Source organism: Epinephelus fuscoguttatus, linkage group LG15, assembly GCF_011397635.1.
Source record: "Epinephelus fuscoguttatus linkage group LG15, E.fuscoguttatus.final_Chr_v1".
Classification (NCBI taxonomy): Eukaryota; Metazoa; Chordata; class Actinopteri; order Perciformes; family Serranidae; genus Epinephelus; species Epinephelus fuscoguttatus.
In genome coordinates this window covers 16,135,588-16,153,701 of record NC_064766.1, presented here as the reverse complement: position 1 = coordinate 16,153,701, position 18,114 = coordinate 16,135,588, and the positions used below count along the sequence as shown (strand labels likewise).

General features: G+C 40.7%; 1 protein-coding gene across 3 annotated transcripts in view; it reads right to left on the bottom strand.

The window, feature by feature from the left end:
- LOC125901692 (piezo-type mechanosensitive ion channel component 2) overlaps positions 1-18,114 on the bottom strand; it is a 111,745-nt gene that overhangs the window by 7,523 nt on the left and 86,108 nt on the right. For 2 of the 3 annotated variants that reach the window (XM_049597518.1, XM_049597519.1), the window contains exons 34-49: positions 17,196-17,362; positions 16,891-17,081; positions 15,884-16,057; positions 14,518-15,222; positions 12,228-12,486; positions 11,862-12,041; positions 9,192-9,498; positions 8,775-8,907; positions 6,399-6,546; positions 6,108-6,319; positions 5,691-5,849; positions 4,535-4,682; positions 3,816-4,004; positions 3,399-3,491; positions 2,000-2,169; positions 1,065-1,181 (exon numbers count right to left, since the gene is read on the bottom strand). In XM_049597518.1, the coding sequence (XP_049453475.1) occupies positions 1,065-1,181; positions 2,000-2,169; positions 3,399-3,491; positions 3,816-4,004; positions 4,535-4,682; positions 5,691-5,849; positions 6,108-6,319; positions 6,399-6,546; positions 8,775-8,907; positions 9,192-9,498; positions 11,862-12,041; positions 12,228-12,486; positions 14,518-15,222; positions 15,884-16,057; positions 16,891-17,081; positions 17,196-17,362 (3,352 nt within the window). The remainder of the gene's footprint in view (positions 1-1,064; positions 1,182-1,999; positions 2,170-3,398; positions 3,492-3,815; positions 4,005-4,534; positions 4,683-5,690; positions 5,850-6,107; positions 6,320-6,398; positions 6,547-8,774; positions 8,908-9,191; positions 9,499-11,861; positions 12,042-12,227; positions 12,487-14,517; positions 15,223-15,883; positions 16,058-16,890; positions 17,082-17,195; positions 17,363-18,114) is intronic. The other variant, XM_049597520.1, reaches the window with a different exon arrangement.

Below are 18,114 nucleotides of genomic sequence, written 5' to 3'. Positions count from 1 at the left end.
TTTGGGTTTCAGGCTGGGCTCGGGCTCATAATTACGGGCCGGACTCGGACAGAACATTCACAGGCGCAGGTGGGGTCGGGATGGATTTTTTGGGCCCGATCTAAGCTCTAGCACTTGTAGAAGCCATTGTTTCTAGCAAAGACGATGGAGAACAAGCGTTCTTCTTTGGCACTTGTCCTCTGCACAGACTACCTCATGTATACTGCCATCGTCAGTTCTGACAGGAATCGACACGGCCTGCTGAGGGCAAAGTTGTATCCGGTACTTGCGGTACCGAAAAATAACAGGTATCAATGTATTTTTTGCGCGTTAGCATCGACTTGGTACTGAAGTATCGGTTCTCATGACAACCCTAGTAGGTATGGTCATGAATTGTCACTTATACTCTATAGATAATCTGTTGAGTATCTACAGCCATCCATCCATTTTCATCCACTTATGAAAATAAGCTGTAGGGGCAGCAGACCAAGTAAAGCACCCTAGGTGTTCCCAGGCCTTACCTCTAACAGGAGGCATCCTGATCAGACGCCCGAACCACCTCAACTGACCCCTCTTGACATGAAGGAGAAGCTGCCCTACTCCGAGCTCCCTCCGGATGTCCGAGTTCCTTTTCCTATCTCTATGACTGAGTCCAGCCACCCCATGAAGAAAGCTCACTACCCAGAGCTCATGACGATAGGTGAGGGTTGGGAGGTGGACAGACCAGTAAATCAAACGCTTCGCCTTCTGGCTCCCTCTTTACCACGACAGTCGAGCACAGTGCCCGCATCATTGCTCCATTCACTTGTGAGGGTAAAATGGAGCATGAGATGTGAATATCTACAGAATTAAGTAAAACAGTTGAATTATTGAATCTCAACTAATAAGCTGTTGAAATGTTACAAATGCTCTATAAACCATCTGTAGGCAGACCATCCAAAAAACGTGTTAACAAGCTGGTAATAATTTTGTTCAAAGATTTTGTTAACAGACATTGTTTAAATGAGAACATATCAAAAAGAGGAGGAGAGTGTCTCGTCTGTGGCTGACTGATTGAGAGGAGAGGAAGCAGCTGATATACTCACACTGACTTGTTAACATGCCCTTTTAGGAGCGCTATGAGATCCTTCTTTGTGCTTACATCTAGATTTGTCACTCGTTTTCCTGACGCTACCTCAGCCTTGGCACCAAAAGTGAGGTTTCTGAGATCACAACAAGAGGAAAAACATTCAGGGATTCATTTTAAGTTGTTTCTTTTACCTCACACCTCAACTGCAGCTGTTTGTAAGAAAAAAAAGTCTTGCAGGATGTTTTATTTTCACAGCATCAGTCCACAACTGAAAAACAATCCTTTCTGCAGGACCTTTTTTTTATGGCAACACATACGTTAAGGGCAAAATGTATGCTACTATGTTGTAATCCCATGAACCAAATATTCGGCATGACCTGGTAACAAGTTATTATAGTTAACTACAACTTAACTCAAACTAGGTGTGAAAAAACATTTAGTTAAGTGAAATAAAAATAAAATCTAGACTCAAAATAATAATAAAAGAAACTTGCTGAAATGATGTTGTGTACTCACAAAAATAACTAAAATAAAATACAAATATACAGGAAATGTCTTTTAGTCTTTGTAAATTTGGTCAACTTTGTCAACACAACAAGCATGAGAAGGCACTAACACAGATGTTTATTGTGACTGGGATGTCTACATGACTGGGATGATGTATTATCAACTCTTAAATCTTACCCCTGACAAATACCTCCCATGTTATAATTTAAATATATATATATATATATATATATATATATATATATATATACATACATATATAGATATATACTGAAACAAGTAAAAACTAAACTGGAACAAGCAAACCAACCCTGGAAACTATCTGAAATTAAACTGAATTGCAAATGAAATTAAAAAATAAATAAAGAACTGACTAGTGAACAGTGAACAGTTTGTCTTCTTTTGTGCCACAGTTAGATTAGACAACATGAGGGACGGAGATACCTTTGCACAGACCAGGCCACCGTGATGGGGAACTCCTCGTCAGTGCCCAACATCTCTATCAGGTTGTTTCTGCTGGGCGGACTGATGGTCCACAGAGAGTTGGAACTGCCTTTCAGCTCAGCAATGATCAGGTCTGGTGCTAAGTAGCCCTCCAGCCACTGCAAGGCTTCCTAACCACAGCACAAAACCACACAGCAGTAACATTATTCAAATTTCAGTGGTAAAATATGTAACATTTCAGCATTAAAATGCCTTGCACTATGTTATACATTTTTCCAACTATGTTCAAACCCACAGAAATCCTATATTTTATTCAAGCTAACGGTGTGTTTTAACTGATCAACTGTCACAGGAAACACCGGGGGTCTCATTTCTAGACATTGTCTAAGTGGATCCTATGCACTGTTTTATAAATGAGACCCCAGATGATATGTCAGAGAGCGAGGAAGGAAGTCAGCGAACCACTCTATTGTTTACTATTGTTTGTACTCGGACTCGTGATGGAGCGAGATGATTCGTTGCTGTTTGCTGCACGCTCTGTTGCCGCATTTGTCGCCGTCCTGTTAAGCACAAACGCGGCCTGGGTGAACCAAACAACCTAAGAAGATTACCTAACAAGAAGAGGTAAAACAAGGATTAACATTGGAGTGGCATTTCCAAGAGAGAGAGAGAGCTTCATCACATGCTGGGTTTACAGAGAGACGCTGACCTTATCCCTACACATCATTTATGCCTGAGTCATGTCAGATATTTTCACTGGCAGTGATGGTTGTTTGATCCCAAACTACTGCCTGATTTCAAAGCTCTCATAAGAACAAGGATGAATGAACTGATTGGTTCTTGTCATTGTGCATCGGTGTCTAATTTCTTCATGTTACTTTATCTTTGTATATCTGTTGTTGGGCTGTAACTTTTTTTTGTATGCTGCCGTCTTGGCCAGGTCTCCCTTGAAAAATAGACTGTTTATCTCAACGAGACTTACTTTGTTAAAAATGGGTTAAATAGAATTAAATGAAAAAAAAAAATCTGACATTTTAAAGACTAAACAAATTATTGATTAATAAAAAAGAAAATAGTTTGTTTCCTGCTTGTACCTGCTAAACATCAGCACGTTTGTGAGCACCTTAGCATGCTAATGTTCTCATTTAGCTCAAATCACAGCATACGTCTCTGTCGGCTACAGTCTCTTCTTTTTTATGTTACAACCAGAGAGCACCAAAAACTAAATTTTTAAATCATATCAGCTTTAAAAATGGGTTTTAGTGAACCTGTATTTACTGCCTGGTCTAAAACTAGGCCATTCCTAAGAGAAAAAGCAAGGCTTGCGCTTTTTTAATACTGTGACAACATTATAAAAACAACTGGCATCTTGTTTTTGTATTTTATTTCTTGTACTTACATCGTCTTTCCTGTATAAATCCATAAAGGCTGCATATTGTGCTGTTGAGACATTATGCAGTTGTTTTTGCTGAGCGCTCATGGTGAAGATGGGCTGTGGGAAGAAGACATTGTTTCAGTTATTGTTCTGGATCCCAGTCACTCAATCAAACATTAAACCCTGCAGCCAGAATACTCACACAGCATAGAAAATGTGTTAACAGTCTCCTGGCTTCTCAATCCACTCACAGACCACCAGAAATCACACACACTGATCAAAAAGTGCTACCTCGAGATATATAAGATCTACTTAAACTCTTCTCAAAGGAGGCAGGATTTTATTTCATTGTGAGAGGATGTGGCTTTGGGCAGAGTTCCTCAGTAGAGCTCAAACTTGTTTCTGGCTCAAATGATTTAATAAAAGAAGCTGTGTCCACACCTGAAAGCCAGCCAGGGTTATTTCAAACGACACGTCCAGCGGCGTGTTGACAACTCCAGCGACAGACTTCACAAGGGACATGAAGAGCAGCGGGAACCAGACGATACAGATCAGTAGCATTACAATCATCCCTCCCATCCCGTACTTCACCACCTTCTTCTTCTTCTGGCCTCGCGGCTGGGGATACCTCTGCAGAGGGACAGAGGACAGTGACATGTATTATTTAACCCGGATGCAATGTAGAACAGTTTGTCCTCACGAAACGTTGTGTTCCATCTTTATTCCAGCAGATCTGATGCAATGGTAATGGCTACATGTTTTCTTTGCCTGGCCAATAATATGTAAATCTATTAGAATTACGCAATTAACTGGACCAGCGTTATAAAGGTAAAGACGGAGCAAAGACTTACAGGACAGGAGGTACTGGCAGACTGACCCAATAAAAACTGCATGAGTGCATTATTTACCATTGTGAGTCGTATAATAAATATTTTTAGTATACTTTTATTTATTGTATGGGCACCACAGACACAATAAATCCTTCTAATATACAGCTCATTGTATAAAGTGAGAGCCCAGCTAATCTTCAGTTTTTAAAAAATAAAACACTTCAACAAATCACAAAGGTAAATTTCAGCATGAATTCCAGCATGACAGACTTTGGCTCTGAGAGTCTTCTTCTTCTTCTCACACAAGACTGATGCCACAATGATAAACACCTTTTCAGACTCTCTCCAGCATTTGAGGATGAAGATGTGAGCATAGATGTCCTCCACACAGATCCAGCTGGACAGAGACAGCGAGGTGTCGGTCCAAACCCAGTCCATCACAGCCCGCAGCTCCGTCAAGAACGGCACCAGACGGAATCTACCAACAACAGACACATTTTTATTTATTATTCTGGCAAAATATGAGACTGAAATAAAGTCAGATTCACTATCTTTATTCAGATAATAATACTCAGGAATTTGTTAATTTTGTCCAAGAGAAGTGCAGGAATAAGATGCTATGGCTACAGCACATGTTTTACAGTACTTATATTTGGTATATTCTTTGGTAGGTTCTACTTAAAGACTGAAACAGAGATAAAAACTTATGTCAATTAAAATGATTAAAGAATGACATGACTGAAAACACTGACACTGACGATGTAGTAAGACTAGCGCACATAATACGCCGGTTTAAAATGTTAGAAAATACAATCGTCTGTCAATAGAAGATAAAGATAAAAACAGTATAATTCACACACTAAACAATCAGACTCAATAGTTTTGGTTCCAAAAGAAGAAGAATTAATTACACTTCCATTCATTTAATGTCCCCTCTGGGGCTGCATGACAGGGGAGAATACTGTTGGAATTTAATTTAGTATTTGTTTTCCAGTCCAGAAAAGTGTAAGTGACCCTTGATCACATAATGTAATGTATCATTACATGATCAATGTAATCATGTAATTAGGGCTTTAAATATTCAGAAGCCCAGTTTTATTTGGGCCCTCTGCAGCCTACTCTGTGGTTTGATTTAACAGTGTTTTGTCATCCATAATATGCTCATTTGACATTCCAGTTCCAAAAGTGCTAACCTCAGACAAACCTTCCGTTTCTATTGTGAAGTTTGAACTTTGCTAAATCAACAAGCTTGTGAGAAGACCGATCATTTCAGCACTAAATGTTGCATTGAGGAACTAAATACTGACATATACAAATGTAAGATGCACAAAAGACACTTAACAAATATCTATTTTCCACATTTTTGAAATAAATAACTCCAGGTGTAATTCGTGCAACAGCAGCTAGCTGTCAGTCCCCGACATGACCAGAGCCTTCGACCTGTTTGCTCAGCTAGAGGAAATGATGGAGTCTCAGTGTAACTCACCCTTGAAACAGGAAGAGGTTGACATAATTATAGCTCTTGGTGAGGAAGTTTCCCAAAACACGGGTGGGATAACCACAGCGGATCTGATAGGCTGACAGCCCGAAGTAGATGCACTTGACAAAATACCACATCTGAGCCACTGTGTTTTCGCTGAAACGCCTGCAAGGGGAAGAGAAGTGAGACAGTTTGTAAAACTGAAGGAGAAGGTTTTGTTTTTTTTAATAGACAGCATAAAGACATAAATACCCTACTGATTTTTTAGGCTTTGCAAACAAAATAACTGGATTAAAAAGTAGGACTTAACTAGTTATTGTTGCCAGGGCAATTCAAAATACTTCCATCAAATGAATCAGTGCTGACTATGACTTTAGATCAAAAGCTAAATGTGTCTAACATGACATAAGACTGACTTCTTACTTATCTGTGACTCCTGGCAGGATAAAGAACATCCAGAAGTGGATGCCAAAGACCAGGATGACCTGGAAGATGACTTTGCCCATGACGGACTTTCTGAGGTAGAGGGCACGGTCCACCACCATGGTCCCAAACTGGATCAGTACCATGACCAGGAAAGGTCCCGGCACCTGATCCTCCGACAGGGACGACGTGATGTCTGCAGCTGAATGTTTCTAGAGAGGGATGTAAATAAATGTTAACTTTGTCAGAAGTGATTTTTGTTATGGATTCAAATCAAATTTTAAAACTTACACCAAATGCCCAGAATCCAAAGACAATAATGATGAAGTCGACTGTGTCAGCAAGGAACATCAGGACATAGACGTCTGTGACTGCACTGTACTCTGGATGGATCAAGTTATAGAAGAACTGCCTCATAGGAAGGTAGATCTCCATGAACCTACAAAGAAATACAAGAAAATAGCATTTTTATGAGCAAATAAACAAGTGAAAATTGTCCAGGTGGGTCTTGTTGCTGTCATCCTTCACAATAAAACAGTCTATAAAATCTGTCAGCAGCTATGCTCTTCAATCCCAGGACTGATTCAGTTTCTTAGGTCTGCTCTGAACTGGGTTTAATAGTTTTTATGTACAGTACGCTGGGTCCTCTGCCTGGAACATTTCTGCAGTAGATCTAAAATTGAAAATCTTGGCCCCACTTTGTGAATTCAAGTCATTGCTGCAGTAGTCTCACATTGCCAAACCTATCAAGCTGTGTCAGTGTTAGAGAACAATCTGGCTGCATCCATCGAAACTCCACACTACGGGAAAACTGGAATTACTGCCCCACGGTTGTATGCCTCCATGCACCAGTTTCTCTTACAGTTTACAGTCATGTCTGTGAATAGATGGATGCTTCACATACATCTTCAACCTGGCAGCACAAAAGATCTATATGATCAGCACTATTTCAAGGTGGGCACCCAAGATTAGTGTCACCAATTCAGTATCTGACCAAATGTCTCCCCTTCTGTTCCTGAGCTATGATGTGAATGATGGGCAGAAAAGTGTTTCATGCAGAATAATATGATGTCACAGTAGAGCTGACCTTTGACCATTTGGATATAAAATGACATCACTTCATCATATTATCCTATCAGACATTTGTGTTAAGTTTTGTCATAATTAGCAGAAGAATTCTTGAGTTATGGCCAAAAACATGCTTTGTGAGGTCACACTGACCCTTGACCACCAAAATCTAATCAGCTCATTATTGAGACTGAGGGAACGTTTGTGCCAAATTTGAAGTAATTCCCTCAAGGTGTTCTTGAGATATTGTGTTCACAAGAATGGAACTGACGGACAGACAACTCGAAAACATAATACCTCCGGCCACAGCCATCACCAGCGCTGAGGAATAAAAATGCCCTGGGTTGTTTGTATTTCTTTCTTTTCTTTTTTTTTTTTTTTTTTAAAGATTGTTTTTTGGCTTTTTTCCTTTATTAGATAGGACAGTCTAAGCATGAGGGTGGGAGAGGGAAGGCATGGCACTCAGCAAGGGGATGCAGGCTGGAGTTGAACCTGAGGCCACTGTGGCAATGACACTGCCTTTGTATATGGGACACCTGCTCTACCCACTAAGCCACCTGGCACCCAAGGGCTATTGGTATTTCTTTAAACCAATCACAATAATGTTGGGCGGTGCTAAGCCCAGGATGCAGTGACGATGCCCTTGCAATATAGTCTCGGGAGGGAGCTTGTTTTGGTTGAAAATTTACATGGATGGCTAAATCTCTGCAAAACAAAATGCCACGTAAAACATTAAAATATGTTTTATATGTATGATTGAGGGCCACACATGATAAGTGCAGTCATGAGTTGACCACCGAAATCGCTTGAACGTAATTCCAGCAATACTCACATGGTGCCACTAGTTGCCACGCAACCAGTCGCCTTCTACAAGTTGTCATCTCTAACATGACAGATGCTTGTTAGGGGGCCCGGTCTGATGCAGTCTCCTGGTAGTCTATTAAATATAAGAGCCACACAAAATGTTTCTAAGGGGCCACCTTTGGCCCGAGGTCTTCACTTTGAGTAATAATGGGCTACATGTTATGACCCCTGCTGCAGAAACTGGGATTTTTCGGATGAAATCTTTGTAATTAAAAAAAAAAACTATTCATAATTTTATAATTGCATTTCTGTTTGTTAGATGTTTTTATTGCATATTTTGTGTCCTCTGCTTGATGTTGTTTGTCTGCAACTCATTGTTATCGCTGCCTATCTTGGCCAGAACATGTTTAAAAGGTTAAAGAAATACATGTGAAATACATAAAGGACCTCTCTGAGTTTCAGTTACTGCTGTAGACATAACATCTCAGAAACCACCGTGATTAAATTTAGAACAGTAACATGTTTTGGTCTGTTGCAGCACTTACAAAAATTACACTGACTGGCCTGACGGGAATGCTGTAATTAAAGTTCTAAATTTAGACCTTTGAAAGGTTTTAGCTGCTGATATGATTTTCCATTATTTGTCTGGAATACTTGCTGAGCGCACTTCTCATCAGGGCCCTCATAAAGTTACACACTTTTTAATGTATAATCACAGTCACGACTGCTGGCCAGTAAGAAGCTGCGGCTGGAGACAAAAAAACAAAAAACAAAAACAAACACACTCTATCGTACCGCTTAATGATGAAAGCTTTTCCTTTGAGGAGCTGCTCCCTCAGTTTCTCCATGATCATCTGTTTGCGGGTCTTCTGATGGACGCTGGCCTCGCTGCCATCCTTGTGGCTGCTGATGTGGGAAGTGGTACTTCCTGTGGAAACAATTTACATTTCGAGCTGTAAATGAACCATGACGAGACATTGAGTCAGTGATAAAGCCTGAGATACACAAAGACCTCATCCACGGGTCAGGGCTAGAGACCACAAGAAGAGAGAGGATTCCTTCTATTCATTGTTGTTGTTATAATTATTATTGTTAGAAGAGTAAGAGTTACAAATTTACACATAACTCTCGAGGCTATTTTTAAGGAGAGACTGTTAATTGTTGACTAATAAGTGACTTGTTGATTTAGTTGGTAATAGACAGGATCATCACCTCTCTTAGACCTTGCAGAAGAGTGGAGAGATCGGTGAGAAATGTGCGAGCCTCCGCTGGAGCTCTTGCGCCGCTGATAGGTCTGCTGTTGCGGGTAGTGCACCTGGATATGTCCTGAATCAATGGAGGTCCCAAAGTTTAGGGATCTCAAGGTGTGAGTGGAACCTCTCCCCTCGCTGATCAGAGAGGAAGCGTGTTCAGACCCCTTCTCACTCCCCTCCTTGTCTTTCCCCTCGTCCTCTGACTCACTTTGACGAGAGGGCTCTTTCTTTTCTTTGGTGTCGTCCTCATCCCATAGCCCATGGCACTGGAAAAGGAAAGAAGAGGACAAATGCAGAGATTAGTAGTGGCCATGTTATATTTTAGGCCCAAATGAATTGAGCGTCTGGTACTGGGAGTGCAGTCACTCTTAAACATTTCACAGTACATCCAAACAGTAACAGACACAGTGATGGCCCTATAAATGGCTGACAGTTCCCTCTACAGAGTTTGTTACATTTGTTGAGAAAGGAGGAAAACTGTAAGAAACAGATGGAGAGAAATGTTCTAGTCAGATTAAATCTCTGTATAGCAGGGACACTAATGTAACAGGAGTTCCTCCCTGACCACAGATACATAATCAATCATTTTCTTTGCAAACTGCAAATTCTTTGTCTGTTCTCTATTTTGTCTGTTAATTAATCATAAAGGCAGTAATGTGTTGGAGAGTTTGTCTACCATCAAACAAAAGTAACCACCTAAAAACGCAGATTTTTTTTTTTTTACCCCAAGGTTTAGAGGCTTTTTCTGTCAAGTGTGGACTTCATGTACAGACACAGAATTATTGTCATTTTGTTGTATGATTATAGTTGCATTTCAAGACACTGAGTATCAGCACAGCCAGATATTAAGTCTTTTTTACACAAAAAAAAGGACTGTGGATGCTGCTGTGGATATACAGGCTCTCTTTAACCCATTGAAGCCTGAGCAAACATGGAAGAAGGCCATGAGCAGTGAAAGAATTAATTAAATTAATAAGAAGAGAAAATTAAAAACAAGAAAATCAGTTAAAAAAGGGGGAAAAAAATACAAACAAGGAAATGACCTAGAGAGAGCAGTTCAAATTATAATAATCCTGTGACATAATTTTAAATCTAATGATAATGATAATTTTCCACTTTTTTCCTCCTAGTTAAAAAAAAATCTGCAATTTGTGAGACATTCCTTACCAAGTTGCTCATTATCTTTTTCCCCATGTTTTTGAAAGAAATTGCACCAGTTTGCTGAAGGTTTGAAAGTTTGAATACTTGCCAAAGGCATCTGAAAGCAGCAAAGGAAAAGTGATGTCGCTCTAGGTTTCAAAGAGTTAAAGAGAAATTTGTGTACAACAGTTATATCTATAGGAAGCACTAACAGCCTGATTGTGTCTGACATTACTCTAGATTGTTCTTATTGTCAACAAATGGCAGGAAAAGAACAAAACCAACAATGAATAAGTCTATTTCACAACACTTGTCCGACTTACCCTGTGGCGCTTCTCCACAAGATCATTTGTTCCGACTGTAAAGGTAAATATTTTAAACTAGTCTAATATAGCTAGTTTCCTTTTAAAAAAAGGCCTTGTAGTTTCTGGTAAATAGTGCATTTGTTGGGGAGTACAGTTTAATGCACATTTGCTGCTCTAAAGAATACTTAATGGCAGCAGGGAAGAGGATATGGGATTTACTCAAACTAAACTAGAGTGTTCATGTTCATTGTCATGACGGAATATGTCACCAAATTGTTAGTAGTATCAATAAATTATTGGTTTTGGTCTTTTCTGGGAGTTTGTTGACAGTTAGAAAAATTTAGAATTTCACTGTATTTATCATCTAATATCCATCCAGGTATCTTTTCCTTTTCCAGGGCTGGGTCGCAGGGCGCAGCAGGCTAAGCAAGGTATTCCAAATGGCACCCTCCCACGCAATATTTTCAAGCTCCTTCTGAGGCGTCCCCAGGCCAGACGAGATACATAATTCCTCCAGTACATTCTGGGTCTACCTATCAGTTAGACCTGCCTGGAAAACCTCTAACGGGAGGTGCCCAGGAGGCATCTTGATCATTTGCCTGAACCACATCAACTAGTCCCTTTTGGTGCAAAGGAGCAGCAGCTCTACTCTGAGCTCTGTCCAGATATCTGAGCTCCTCACCTTATCTCTAAAGCTGAACCCAGGCACCCTACGCAGGAAACTCACTTTAGCGGCTTGTATCTGAGATCTCATTCTTTCAGTCACTACCTAAAGCTCGTGATCATAGGTGATGGTCGGAACATGGATGGACTGGTTAATCGAGAGCTTCGCCACAAGCTCAGCTCCCTTTTCACCTGCATCACTGTTGACACCGCACCAATTCACCTGTCCAACTATCCATTTTACCCTCAGACATGAACAAGACCCTGAGCCACTTGAACTCTTTTGCTTGGGGCAGTAACTCTCTCCCAACCCAGAGAGAACAATCCACCATTATCCGGCATAGAACCATGAGCGCAGACTTGGAGGTACCGACCGTCATCCTGACCGCTTCACACCCGGCTGCAAACTGGTCTAAAGAAGTCATCAAACCTATGTGGTTCTGATGGCTTCTTTAGACAGTGATCATTTAATATGATGGATATATTCAGGTTAATATGGTTGTAATATTCTTTGCAGGAACCTTCAGAATGGATCTGTGGAAGAAGAGAGCCAGTAACTGGACCAGGTCGTAGTGGACGTAACCATCCTTCTTCTCCACTCCAATGATGTTGGGAGGGTGATATGGTTTATTCTTTTCCATAATGTTCTGGTTGAAGGGGAAGAAGCCAAACTGGAAGAAGTACTTGATGACGATGGTGACCTGGAGGGAAAGCAAAATGTGTGTCAGTGAAGCTGTCAGTGCTATGTTAAAGTTTTCCAATGAAACAATAAAAAGACTGGTATATAAAAATCAATAGTAGATGGTTGTAATGGTTGACAGAATGATACCACCTGCAGATTTGATTGATCAGTGTTTTTGAGATGACATCATCGTATCCAACTATACCTCAGTGTAAACGATGGCAGTCATCCAGTAGCGCTTGCTGGGCCGGGGAACTGACAGCATGGCCCAAAGGAAGATGGTGGTGGGGAGGACCAGGGTGGCGCAGGACGCTGACACCATGTGGTTGATGATGATGACCAGGTAGCACACCATCTCTGAGTGGGCCACCAGCATGTTGTAGAGGGCATAGCAGAGCTGGAGGATCAGAGGCTGCTTTTGGTAAAACTTATCTGACTGCTCCAGCTCCTCGTCATAAAACATCCTGCACAGACACAAAGAGGTGGACTGATTTGGTGTTTGATTATTTTTCTGATCGTAAAACTTTACAAAAATATGAATGAATGGTTTTATGACTGTGACTTGCTGAGTTGCTTGGCTTATTCTAAACTTGCAGATTATTCTTGATTCACAAAAATGCCTAGGCATATTCAAGAGATGCAAAATGACCAGAAAGAGATGAAAAAACAACCACATGACTACAAAAAGTCATAAAATAACTATGAGTGGATGCAAAATGACCAGAAAGAGATGAAAAAACAACCACAAATACCCGCAGGGAAACCGCAAAGAGGCTCATAACAATTACATAACTATAAAAACACACAAAATGAGTACCAACAGATGCAAAATAACCATCAAAAAAACACAAAAAATGACCACAAAGAGGCATAAAATAACTACAAATACCTACAATACAACCACAAACGACACAAACAACTGCAAAGACATGCCAAACAACCACCAAGAGATGCAAACCGACCACAAAGATGCACAAAATAACCACATCACTACAAAAAGACACAAAATGACAACAAAAAGATGTAAAACAACCACAAATGCCCGCAAGACAACCACAAAGATGCTCCTAACAATCACCTAACTGCAAAAACACACAAAATGACTACTATTAGATGCAAAACAACCATCAAGAGACACAAAAAATGACCACAAAGAGGCACAAAACAACCACATGATGACAAGAAGACACGCATAAAACACAAAGGTGTAAAATAACCACAAAGAGGCACAAAACCATGTGACCACAGAAAACATAAAAACTACAAAGTGATGTAAAACAACCACAAAGACTAGGGATAGACCGATATGGATTTTTTAGGGCCGATGCCGATACTGATTTTTTTCCATCACCCTTAGCCGATGACCGATTATGGACTGCCGATTTTCTTGAGCCGATATTTGGGGCCGATACTGCTTTTGCTCCCTCAATTTACATCAAAAAAATGACACAATGATAACAAAGTTGAGGTAAAACAGGTAGAATATTATTATTATTATTATTATTATTATTATACATTCAAATAAAAAAAAGAGTTCAGTGCTCTTAAATCTTCCAGTAATGTCTTTATAAAATAAACAAATATTTAAGCTGAAGCATAAATAAAACAACAACTACTGTACACAGTAGGATTCGCTGCATGTGCGCTGCAGGGTCTTCCGGCAACACAGAGCTGCCCGTGGATGCCTGTCTGTAAATCATGCCAGGGAAAAATAAATCCGCGAACCCACACGCGTATTGGCCGATGCCGATACAAGTAAAAAAACTCAAATATCAGCCCGATATATCGGCCGGCCGATGTATCGGTCTATCCTTAACAAAGACCCACAAGACAACCACATGACTACAAATTAAGACATAAAATAACTACAAAGAGATGCCAAACAACCACAAAGAGATGCAAAACAACCACAAAGAGGCAAGAACGGACCACATGACTACAAGAAGACACAAAACAACAAGCAAAAGATGCAAAACAACCACGAAGAGATGCAAAATGACTGTGTCTTTCAGTCTAGGTGCCTTGCTCCTATGTAGAAGGGGTGAGGAGTCTTGAACATGTCTGTGCCCAGGGGCCCATTGTCTCATAATCAGTTTCACAAGTGCTCCTCAATCACAGACTGCCTCAGGAAAGAGGACCTGAGAGTGCCGGTGTTTCTTTTGATGTTGTTCTGGGATGTGCAGCAGTTTATGTTAATGTAATACAATGTAGGTTCTGTAGTGAAATCTTAAAGGTGCTGTGCAAATAAAGCGGGATAAAGCAATGAATGGAAACTCTGACAGTTTTTGATATGTTGTAGAACAGAAACATTTTGGGAAGTATTCAAAAAGCATATGGCACAATACCTAGAGTTGTGGATGGCACAAACATACAATACAACTTAAAGGCTGAACTACATGCTATTTATTCAAATTATCGAGATAAATGTATAACAGATAACTGCTGATTCCTCTGAGGCTTAATGCTAAACAGGCTTTCACAGTTTTTGGACTTACTTGTTGAGCAGCAGTTCACTGGCGGTCAGCTCAGTGGTCATAGAGGGCAACATGATGTCTGACCTGCTGTCTGAGCGGCTGTCAGAGGTCATAATCATGCGTCTCTTCCTATCCATGTCACTCTCGTCATCACTAACTTCCAGACGGTCGAAGCTGACTGCCTTGCTGTAGCTGGGAGGCACGTCAGCATCAGATGTTTTAGAAGCATCTGTATCAGGGGTGTAGAGCAGCCCTACTCGCCCCTCTGTCTGCATGAAGTCCTGCTGTCCTCCCCCATCCTCACTCTCAGTGGTGAAGTCCTTTTCCTGGGCAGAGGGGGCAAAATCTGTCTCTTCCAGCCTGAGGGAGGGGCCCTCATCTGGGCCAAAGGAGTCCCAGGGAGCCTCTTCTCTGTCTTCTCTCTCCTGGTCCTTTGGTACCTCTATTCCCTCCTCACCCTCCAGTTCCTTCTGGCCCTCACCCTCACTCCCACCTTCCTCCACATCCTCCTCCTCCTCTTTCACATTGGGTTCTCTGTCACTCCATGGACCGCCCTCAGCCCCCTCACTCTCATCCAGCTGTTGGGATTCCCAGAGAACCTGCTGCTGCTGTTGCTGCTGCTGCTGCTGCTGCTTATCTTCCCCTTGATCGTGTTCATCTTCCACTTCTTCTATGGTGTCTGTGGTGCCCTGTCTGGAGTACAGCGTGATGCACTGGGTCGCTTCACTGCAGGGGACAAAAACAGCAGAAATTGTGTCAATCTGCGCCGAAGTCTATCTGTTCACATCTCCCAGTTTATACAGTCCAATAAAAAAATATATCTGCTCCCTTGCACTTCTTCAACAGGTGCCAAGTGTGCCGACACGCGTTGTTTTAAAGTACCAATCCATATTTATTGTACAGCTTTTGACAACAAGTATAACACTGCCTATGACGACATATTTTATATCATTACTGTATTTAAAATCCCTATATTGTGACACATTATCTGTGTTACAAGTACTGACAAATGCATTAATAGGTACATATATCTGCTTACAATTACACTATAATGTGTTAAAAACCATTCATTGAAGTAAAACGGTGCTAAATAAAATGTGTATCTCAATGAACACTAAAACGAGAAATGGGATGTTCATTATTAAGACCTAAATACGCTGTAAAATGTCTTTCATATTACTGTTAATGGGTGAAAACCTTTTTGACAGGATGTAATAAAGAAAAGGGTTATAGAAAAAACTGCAATTATGCAGATAAAATCAACAAAAAAATGGATGCGGGGACATGTTTTGATAAAACCAGAGTGAGGAGTGTGATGATCTTCTTCATGTCAGTGACAATGACAAGAAACACAGATGTGTATATGGGTGATGCAGAGGCCAGGCACCTGGACATGAAGCTGCTGCAGCTGTCCATTGATGAATTAGACATGTCCAGGCCGGACATCTTACGCAGCTTGGGCCTGGCACGCTCGCTGGTTTTGGGAATGCACTCTGGCATTCCATCCAGGTCTTCCAGGGTGGATTGGCGAGAAAACAGAGTAGTAGCCTCGGTGAAGGCACTGAGAGGTGGTGGGAGTGGGAGATGGAATGACAAGTGATGAGAGGAATGAGATGGGATCTGTTATCTTTTTGTTTACCTCCTCACAACTTTAAAAAACATGAGATGCAAAGAGTGAGGATGAAATGGCTCAATGTGATGTTACCGAACAACCTCAACTCTATCAATGACTGCCTTCAAGGGTCAGTTTACCCAAATGGCAAAAAGCATTTTCATTTTCTAACTTACCTTGGGGGTGTTTAGCCATGCAGAAAGCATTGGTATTACAAGTGTACTACAAGCATTTGAGATTTTTGTCTCACAGCTGTAAAAAAACTAGCAACATCTTATTCCAGAAACAATGCCCTGGTTACCCTGAACATACATTAGAGCCTATGTCCTCTGCAGACAGTGGTTCCAATAAATTGTTAACAAATGTTGCTCATTTTAATGTTGTACCTCAAAACGTGGACAATTAAAACCAAAATCTATCTGCATGTATAGATAGTACAATGGGTAAGTAAGAAACATGCAGACACCAAAAATGTATCCACATGTGGAGCTACATGTGATCATTAAAGGGCATGTACAAGCATCAAAGTGTAAAAATATATGGATTTTAATTGATTAATTCACATTTCTAACCTTAAGACCTGAAAAAATTCTCATTCCTGTGCAGTAAAAGCTTATATATATATATATATATATATATATATATATATATATATACATATATATATATATATATATATATATATATATACATATATGTTTGTTTCCTACCCAAAAAGAAGACAGAAAGTTAAGGGAGGAAGAAGATGCTTCCTAAAGCTGCTTTGCTGAGGCTCTGTGTACCTGGATATGCTGTCTCTGGAGGCTGTGGAGTCTTGGCTCTCCATGGGGTAGGCTCGCCTTCTTCGGACCCTGGTGGAGCCTGAGCCTGACTCGTCCTCACTTATCTGATCCATACTGGCCTGCCTGGACATGTTGAGCCTCATGGCCTTCTGGTAGTAGATGTGGATGCTCTCTTTGGACGGCACGTTACCCTGGTGGGAGGAGAGGAGAAGTAATTTTTTACTGGCTCTCATAATCACTATTAAGTCCTTGAATGAGGTTATAATTGTTGGAAAAATAAGACAGATTCCATTTAAAAAATCTACCTTTTTGACCTCTCTGGTCAGCATGCAGCGCTCTATACGCAGAACAGTGGAGATGTCGATGTACTCCCTGCACATGTCATTCATCCACTTGGTGAAGCTGTCTACCGTCGTCTGGAAGAGCACCCATGTGAACTTTATGATGTTGAACACTCGCTTGATGATGTTGTCTAAGAGAGGGCACATGACACACAACACTCACATTAATTAATCTTTTTAGGTTGCGCAAAAGAACTTGCAAAATGGTGGCTCTTAAAAGGCAATGACATTTTTCATGTTAAAGGAATAATTCACCTTCCAAATGACCATTTGTATATGAATTACTCATCTTGTGTTAAGCTGAATTCATGAAGACGAATTCAAAAACGGAGAAAATTCATGATGACTTAAGTTCAAACAGGGTCGGCATTAAACAACAGCAAAACTATATCAAAACATCCTTTTACAACTTGTCATCTCTCGTTATCCAGTCATGTGCTCAGTACTTCCCAAACAGACAGCCCTTTCAGACAGGAAATTGAATACAAAGCAAAGCTTATCTATGCTCTCATCGAAGCCAAACTCCATTGACAAAAAGATTCATTTTACCTAAACTAAACAGAGAAGCTGCTGGTCTACCCCTGCCTTGATCAGTAGTTTGTGTGTGTTATTGTGACTGTGGGAATTCAAACTAACCCGTTAAAACACCAAAGTCCCACGATAACAAAAACAAACGAGGCAGGGGTAGACCAGCAGCTCCTGTCTTCAGCGAGGTAAAATTAGTGTTTTTGTCAATGGAGTCTGGCTTCGATGAGAGCAAAGATAAGTTTCAGTTTGTGGTCAATTCCCTGTCAAACAGGGCTGTCTGTTTGGGAAGAACTGAGTATACAACTTTGACTATACTTTATAAGTTGTGCGAAAGTCGATATTTTGATATAGTTTT